The sequence below is a fragment of the Microtus ochrogaster genome, chromosome 8 (assembly GCF_000317375.1).
Source record: "Microtus ochrogaster isolate Prairie Vole_2 chromosome 8, MicOch1.0, whole genome shotgun sequence".
Classification (NCBI taxonomy): domain Eukaryota; kingdom Metazoa; phylum Chordata; class Mammalia; order Rodentia; family Cricetidae; genus Microtus; species Microtus ochrogaster.
The window spans coordinates 44,072,487-44,081,830 of record NC_022015.1 but is presented as its reverse complement, the minus strand read 5'-3'; the positions used below and the strand labels follow the sequence as shown (position 1 = coordinate 44,081,830).

The window sequence follows — 9,344 nt, the reverse complement described above, 5'->3', positions numbered from 1 at the left end:
AGAATATTTGAAGGGGAAACAGTATAATAGTGATCTCAAAATAAAAGAAACAATTTATTAAAAAATAAGTTTTAAATATAAAATAAGGGGATATTTAGAAAAGTATGAAACAAAATTTATATTCAGAAAAAAATGTAGTTTTAAATAATTATAATATAAACTTTCTTGGATGATAGAAAACGCATAGAACTTTCTCGTAGCCTATAATTTTATTAATTTGCTAAGGATAGTGAAGACTTTGCTTTTCCAGGAGGCTTCTTGGCTACACTCTTAGTCTTTTGTTCTTCACAACATAGGTCAGAGGGTTCACATGAGCCTGATCATGGTGCAGAATGTGGGTACCATTCTCAAGGAAATGACTAAAGTTAGCTTGTAAATACATCAACATATTGTTGTATAGAACAGTACAACAGCAGTCAGGTGAGATGTACATGTGGAGAAGGTCTTCCAGGTCTCAGCTAGTGGAAAGGTTTTTCAGCCCTCATATATCCAATACAATGAAAGAGTATCATTTATTGCTGCCAACATGAACATTACCCATCTTATTTGTATGAGCAATAAGTAGTCAGTAGTGATGTAATGCCACAAAGAAACAACACTGGAATGGCATAAAGAGAAATGGAAAGTGAAGGTGGCATTAATGGAATATTGCAAATACACTGATAAGGGAGCCATCACCAAACAGGAGACATATGATACCTCTCATGTAGATGGAATATTTTAGAGATTTATTCATTGATGCATGATGGTCTTAGGCTTTTGAGGCAAGCATGCAGGTTCCAATTGTTGCAAAAACTGGAAAGAAAAGCATCTTGGAATTACATGGAGAGTGACAGCTGAAGCATAGATACAATTCATTGGGAGAGATTACTGAGAAAAATAGGTGACACTGTGAGTTCCTTAGTCCAATAGATTCAGTACAACCATCACAATATCCTCAATCAGAATGATCAAATAAACTGAGAAAAAATATAAATAATGGCTCTTACAATTCTGGGGTACTCTTAAGTTCACATGAATAAATTCATTCTCCCCTAAAGTATTCTCCAGATCTGACTATATTACAGTGTGAGTATGTTTTCCAGTTCTTCCTGGCATCAGACAAATATGGAGACATGGGAAATATGCTATTTGTTTCATAACCAGAAAACTAGTTCAATGTTCAAATCTAGGAAAGCACCTATTATACTTCTCCGTCTGTAAAGCTTTGATACAGAACAGAACCTGGGCTTATGCCTTGGCAAACATCAAGGCAGAGATGGAAGCTTTGCCTGTGTCCCAAGGAACATGATGCCATGTAGGTGGTGATCTGTAAAGGTTTGTGATTCCCACATTGGTCTTTCAATATGTCCTTGGTCAGCACACAGAGGAAAGTGTCTGAATTTGTTTCCAGGTTGCTTACAATGGCTAAGGAGAATAGAGTTATCAGAATAAAAAATCCCAATTATTAGATAAGTGGGAGTAACAAATATTTTAAAGATAAATATATTAGTGTATAGTTGAAATTCTGATTCAAAGAAGGAATATGACTATATTGTTTGCACATATGCTGATTAATGACGAGAGCCTTTAAATGAATCTCACTGAAAATCTTATGGTAGATAAATATTGATGATGTAGTAATAAAAAGACTATTTATAAATGGCTAAAGATCTGTGTAAACTTTTCTCCAAAGCAGACATATACACACATACAGCACTTCAAACAATACCAAGATCATTCAACACTAGGTACACAGACGCTAAAACCATAATCACATGTCACCTTGCTGATCTAGTGTAACCAATATAAAAATAATGATAATATCGAATGTTAGGTAGTACCATTATAGAAAAGTGAGTATCCAAACATCTTGACAGGTTCATAAAACACATAATTTGAGAAATATTTAGGGAAATCAAAACCAATTAAATAGACATATAACATATAACACATTTATATTGATATAAAGAAACAGCATGGACTGTGTGGTTCATAATGAACATTGTTTGTGGCAGTTTTAAGGCTTAATGCTTGCCCACTCCATGCAGCTCAGGTAAGGTGGAAGAACAATGCAGCATGAGAGGGAAAAACAGACTTAGGGTTTGCTCTATGCTCTTCTCTGTCCACTGTTCTAATCTAAAGATCTGAGCACCCTGAGTCTTTTTTTAATTTATTTATTTATTAAAGATTTCTGTCTCTTCCCCCCTGCCGCCTCCCATCCCTCCCCTCCCCCAATCAAGTCCCCCTCCCTCGTCAGCCCAAAGAGCAATCAGGGTTCTCTGCCCTATGGGAAGTCCAAGGACCACCGACCTTCATCCAGTTCTAGTAAGGTGAGCATCCAAACTGTCTAGGCTCCCACAAAGCCAGTACGTGTAGTAGAATCAAAAACCCATTGCCCTTGTTCTTGAGTTCTCAGTAGTCCTCATTGTCCGCTATGTTCAGTGAGTCAGGTTTTATTCCAGGCTTTTTCAGACCCAGGCCAGCTGGCCTTGGTGAGCTCCCGATAGAACATCCCCATTGTCTCAGTGTGTGGGTGCACCCCTTGCGGTCCTGAGTTCCTTGCTCGTGCTCTCTCTCCTTGTGCTCCTGATTTGGACATTGAGATTTCTGTCTGGTGCTCCAATGTGGGTCTCTGTCTCTGTCTCCTTTCATCGCCTGTTGAAGGACCCAGCAATACCACTCTTGGGAATATACCCAAGAGAGGCCTTATCATACAACAGAAGTATATGCTCTACTATGTTCATAGCAGCATTGTTTGTAATATCCAGAACTCGGAAACAACCTAGATGCCCTTCAATGGAAGAATGGATGAAGAAAGTATGGAATATATACATATTAGAGTACTACTCAGCAGTAAAAAACAAGGACTTCTTGAATTTTGCATGCAAATGGATGGAAATAGAAAACACTATCCTGAGTGAGGTAAGCCAGACCCAAAAAGAGGAACATGTGATGTACTCACTCATATTTGGTTTCTAGCCATAAAAAAGGGACATTGAGCCTATAATTTGTGATCCTAGAGAAGCTAAATAAGAAGGAGAACCCAAAGACAAACATATAGGCATCCTCCTGAATATTACCCTAAATCTTTGATTGGAAGAACATCCTTGAAATCTCTGCAGTATCTTTAGTGTCATCATCCACTGTTCTGATTAACAGCAAATGGCAGGGTCTGTTCTTGCTACTCTCTTCCAAGGTGTGCTGGATCACAGTCTCAGATTTTAATTCTTTTACAGTCAGTTAGGGAATCTTCCAGATCATTATCTTCTGTTATTATAATTCAAAACTTCACATCATTTCTCTATTTTTAATTTTTATTCTAAGTACTTAAGTAAAATCACATAACAACTTTAGTGATCTTCTGTTGAGAGCTATTTTATAGCCAAAATTTAGTTTATTGAATGACTTTTAACTTCATTAAATCCCACTTGTTTGCAAAATGACATACTTTCAATATCACAAAGAAGTGCAACTGTCTTGATCAAGAATGTACACAAATATACAGTGAACTAGAATATTCTTCTCCCAAATTCCTAAAATATCTCCAATTCAAAAATATAGAAATATCTAGAATTTTAAAACCAGTATCCACATATAAGAGAATATGTAACACTTATATTCTGTGCCCTTAGTTCAATAATACCCATTCAGCATTTTGCCACAAATTGTATAATTATTTTAAAATAATAAACTTAACATTCTTTAGAATATCCATACATAAACAATGTATTTTGATCATACCCAATTGCACAAAACCTCCCAAATCTTTTTACTACACTGCTTCATGTTTTTCCTCCTCTTATATGTTAATAATTCCTAAATGTAGTTAGTGCTACCCATACAACTGTGTCTGGAAGTATTCACTGGCAGATTGCCAATAGAAAGCATCTATTATTTGCCAGTAACTGATCAAGTGGATTTGGAGCCGCAGAAGCTCTACTTCAAAGTAGAATCTTGATTTGCTGTATTTTATTCAAACACAGATGGTGTGTGTCCATAAGTATGATAGCCAATTTATATTCTTAAGACGACATTTCCCACAAGTTCTCCTCCTCTGACCCTTGCTCCCTCTTCTACAACGTTCTCTGACATTTGGGATGGTGGGGATGTTTATATAATTGTCCGATCTATGAATAAACACTCACAGTCACTTATAATCAGCACTCCAACCATTTATGAATTTTTTCTTTTAACCACTAACCTGATGCATAAAAGAGAAGCTTCTCCATGCAAGGCTGAGAGCATCCCAAATAAATAGATAAAAGCAGATATATTCAGAAGGAAATGAGACAATGTGATCATTTAGCAAACATGAATAGTAGTTCTTGCCTAGGAGTCTATGTGTCCCTAGACATAGGACTAGGCTTATAGTACTAGACATGAAAGATGTAATCTTGTTAATAAACTCTAAGTAGTGCTTTCTCTTACTCATCTACTCACTTATACACGTTTAATTTTCTGCTCACACATTTTATTAAGAGATTTTTTAGTTACTTACTTTAATTTTTTCATTGAATATGTACATAGTAATTATGTGAGAAAAATATGGCTGATACCCAATATGGGGGTTGATACAGGAGAAGAAACTCATTTTTGTCAGTGCACAAATTTCAGTTTATGTGATTTTATTTAATGTTTGCACTTCTTGGCTATGATTTTGATTTGATTTATTGAACACCTGAAGAGATCTGGACTGCATTTGAAGCCCTAAGGCATTTCCCCAGAATTCTTCTATTGAATTCAGGGTATTTACCTCAAAATACTGAGAATATATGGAGATCTCTAGATTTTTAATCATATTTTTAATGTTTTACTTTCTACTTTACAGATTGGTTAGAATTTTAAATAAAAGTTGAAGAAGTTTATTTTTTAGAAGATATTTCTGTCCAATGCAGGAGTTAGACGTGGTTAGGTATTATGTAAAACTCTAGCCAGAAAAGTTCAGAATGTAATATTTCAGTGAATTTCTTTCTGAAGTTTGCTGAAATCCCGGGATTCGATAGTTTTAGAGAATATGTTCTTCTTTATTGTTGATACTCAATATTAGAACTATTTTAACTGAAGGCCCACAAAGGCAATATCATAATTTTTATGTTAAAGCAAAATTATAAGAAATAAAGCTGTTTTGGACGAGATCCTTGGATTATGCATTCTCTCAGGAAGTCTCACATGTTTGTTTAAAGTACTGTTGATGACTATAGCTATACACTGTGAAAAATAAATTGGGATGAAAATATACTCATAGTTCAAAGGCTCATGATGTCAATTGTGATAAGCTGGGTTACATCCCTGGACCCATATATCAAGAAGAGAACAAACTTCTAAAACCTGCCCTCTGATCTCTATAGTGGAGTTGTGTCTTGCACACACACAAATATATCCAAATCCCCACTCTCGCATGAGCACACATGTAGACCAAATGTGTATAATAAAGTGTAATTTCAAAGAAATCAGATATTTTAAACTTTAATAATTAAAAATATAGATGTCCTGTGAGATTAGATTCAAAGAATTCCATACCAATCATACTGAACATTGTGATCCTGGCAGTATATAGCATTATAGTCTCAACTTTAAAATTGAATTGCTTCTTCTTTTTGCAATACACCAGCAATTCATGCTAAACTATTCATGCCTGAAAAAAAAAGATGGAGATATTATATGTGAGTATAAAAATTAATTTAGTAGGAATAGTTTAGGAAAAAATATTACAAAACAATAAATAATAGAAGTTTACATAGTTTAAAACTAATTTGTAAGCCGGGCGGTGGTGGCGCACGCCTTTAATCCCAGCACTCAGGAGGCAGAGACAGGCGGATCTCTGTGAGTTCGAGACCAGCCTGGTCTACAAAAGCTAGTTCCAGGACAGGCTCCAAAACCACAGAGAAACCCTGTCTCGAAAAACCAAAAAAAAAAAAAAAGCTAATTTGTAATTAATCGATCTAGCCAAATTATGACTTTGATTTTCTCACAGCATTCTTGAATGCACTCTTGACCTCTTTGTTCCTCAGGCTGTAGACCAGAGGATTCAGCATGGGGATGACCATGGTGTAGAACACAGAGGCAATTTTGTCAGTGTCCATGGAATGACTGGAGTTGGGTTGTAAGTACATGAAGATGATTGTTCCAAAAAAGATAGACACGGTGGTGAGGTGTGATGCACAGGTGGAGAAAGCCTTCTTCCGCCCTTCGGCTGAACGCATCCTCAGGATAGTGATGAAAATAAGCAGATAAGAGTACAAGATAATGAACAGAGTGACAATAACATCAAATAAAGCCAATATAAAAACTGTAATCTCATTTACATGGATATCAGAACAAGAAAGGGCCAGCAGTGGAGGTATGTCACAGAAAAAGTGATTAATGACATGGGAATGACAGAAGGAGAGATGGAAGGTGAAGGCAACATGGATGGAGGATTGTATGAGCCCACACATATAGGAGGCAGTTACCATCAGAATACATATAGGACTGGTCATAGTGGTAGAGTAATGCAGGGGTTTGCACACTGCAGCATGACGGTCTAAGGCCATTGAGGCCAGGATGAAACTTTCAATAGTAGCAAAGGCTGCAAAGAAGAACATCTGGGCAGCACATGCATTGTAGGATATGATCTTGTCTCCTGTGAGAAACCCTTCCATTACCTTGGGAGTGACTGCGGAAGCATAAACACAGTCCACAAAGGAGAGGTTACTGAGGAAAAAATACATGGGAGTGTGGAGTCGGGAGTCCAGAAGAATCAACACAATCATCCATAGGTTCCCAAATAGTGTGATCAAATAAATGAGAGTGAAAATGACAAACAAAGGGAACCGCAGCTTTGGGACATCGGTTAATCCCACAAGAATAAATCCGGTTGCCTCGGAAATGTTCTCCAGCAAAGCCATTTGTGTCTTGCCATGAGATGTACCTACTTCAAGATAAATAAAAATTATAGTACTCAACACGGATATCTGAAGTTTAAGTCATTTCTTGTGCCAAGGTCTATTTTTCTGTCCATTGTAGAGCTGTATGCAAGACGACCTGAATGCTGGGAAAAAGACAGGCAGTGTATTCAGATATCATGCTGCAGAGGGTAACTGAAATTTCTTTGGTCACAAAAACTGCCACAGGTAGTTCATATTATTTCTGTAAGACTTAGTTTCCTTTTCTGGTGTATATTCTATGTACTCTCAATCACAATATTCATTATTACTATAATAATATCTGTTAGCATTCTTGCCTAGGATGTAGAATGGAAGCTAAATCAAGAGAAACCACAACATGGAAGCATGTTGTCACTTTTCTATGACTAACTGGTAGTGCATTTTCCATCTCTAACAAATATCTCACTACCTGGAAGGTATCCAAGACCAATGACTCTGCTCTAGGGATCAGAACCTATTTCTCTAATTCATAAGCATGTTCTTAGATGTTTGTTTTTAAATATTGGAAATATATGCAATGTTCTATGGGTCATATTCTTGAAATATTGGTTAGTCACATAATGTAAAAAAAAGCAAACAAGCAGTTTCTTTCAAATAGTAAAACTAACAATTTTGCTATTTTATCATCCTGATCATCCTTTTTCATATAAACTGGATGCTTTTTATTGCCCGCCATCAATGTATCTTTGTTTTATTTGTGATTTGTGAGGAAATATGGAAAGTTGAAAAAGTTATTGTCTTTGCCTATAGGTATGCTGTCCTCACCAAATCATATTACATTGTAAAACTCAGGTGACAAACAGTCTTACCACTGTTCTTAGAGTAAAAGGATACTTTCACCTAACGAACCCTCTGAAATTGGAAAGATGATTGTATATATTCCTCCAAACTACTTAATACTTAATGTAAGAAGCAGTTCAGACTGGTCATTAAAGAGAGCCTAAGTAAAATAAATTTTGTTCTATATTTATGTTTTCTCTATGTTTTATTGAGTATAGCCTCTGCCCTAACCATTTCTAATATATAGCTGATGATTCAGAAAGAAGAAATTTTAGTTCTGTAGAGCACAGTGGTAGAGTTGGAATAACAGTAAACCAAAAAGTAGAAACCTAGAAAATTATATCTTTAGTGAGAATGTTGAACAATTCTAGCCATAAGTATTCCCCACATACACTTTTTTTAAATTTTCATTTGTATAATAAAGTTGTTTATAAATTATCCTTTTATCTGTCTATACAATTTTTAAACTGACTATCCAATTTAATATTGTCCCAGGAAATAGGGCTATCAAGTACTAGATATGAAAAACCCTCATGTTCATGTCATTGGCTTAATAAGTTTTTTTTCCCCACCTGTAGAATTTCTCCTTTTCGATTTGTGGAGCTCTGCTGTTGAACAGAGGTTGTACTTGTATTCTTGACAATATCAAGTCAGTGATGGTAACTTTGCACACATCTCAAGGGAGGCCACGCATGTCACTGAATATCTCTAGAGACTTGTGATTACGTATGGACCTTTCAGCCTGAACTTGATGGAGAGAGAGTAGGGTACATTGTCTGCATTTGAAAAGAAAGTGTTTTTGTGGGGATAGATGAATTGAAACTTGAAGAAAGAGATCCTATATCTGAGTGACAGACAAGTTGGGCAACAGAAATTAATTTCTGTTTCTCATTAAAATCTCCAGGTATATACATCTTAGTTTTCTATTACTAAGATTTCTGTATAAAGTTTTTATTGTAAGCAATAACATACTGTGCACTTAAAAATAATCTAATAATTGAGCCTGTGATGTGACTCAATAGAAAACAAGTTTAAAATAGCATGAGATCTATTACTGAGATTTATACTAGTACTAAAAATGAAGAACCAAATTGTTTTATGACAACTAAATGCTTTTTTGTCATTAAAGAATAAATCCCTTCTCTTCAAACATGTTTTAAAGATAGTTGGGATGTTGAAGAAAATCCTATATTATCTTATGAGTTACATAAAGAATAGGAATAATATGAGGGCCTAAATATTAGAAGACATATTATGTGATAATAATCCTGGATAAACAGAATATAAGATACATATAAGGGCTCTTTATATCAAACCTATGGTCAACACTTTACTAAATGATAAGAAATAAAACTATATTTAATAAAATAAGGGATCAGACAAGGTTTTGTATACTCTCACCAATTGTGCAATCTAAATTTAATGATTTTCCTACAATTATGTATATTAAAGACTCACAACAACTGTTGGAAAGGTCTTAGAACTTATAAATACATTAAACATGTAATGGTATAAAGAATCTACACAAAATTAACAACTTTTGTATGTACCAGTAATGAACAAGCTCCAAAAGACACCAAAAAAATCCATTTTAACTGCAAAAAAAATTTAAAAATAACCTAGAAATTAACCTAAGAAGTGAAGGTAAATCTCTAA

General features: G+C 35.2%; 1 protein-coding gene across 1 annotated transcript; it reads right to left on the bottom strand.

Moving 5' to 3' along the window:
- Window positions 1-5,933: 5,933 nt before the first annotated feature.
- LOC101988534 (olfactory receptor 5B12-like) lies at window positions 5,934-6,869 on the bottom strand. Its single transcript, XM_005352003.2, has one exon. The coding sequence runs from the start codon at window positions 6,867-6,869 to the stop codon at window positions 5,934-5,936; it is 936 nt and encodes a 311-aa protein (XP_005352060.1).
- Window positions 6,870-9,344: the final 2,475 nt, after the last annotated feature.

Coding starts and splice junctions, on each gene's coding strand:
- LOC101988534 (XM_005352003.2), bottom strand. CDS start 6,869: ATGGCTTTGCTGGAGAACATTTCCGAGGCAACCGGATTTATTCTTGTG.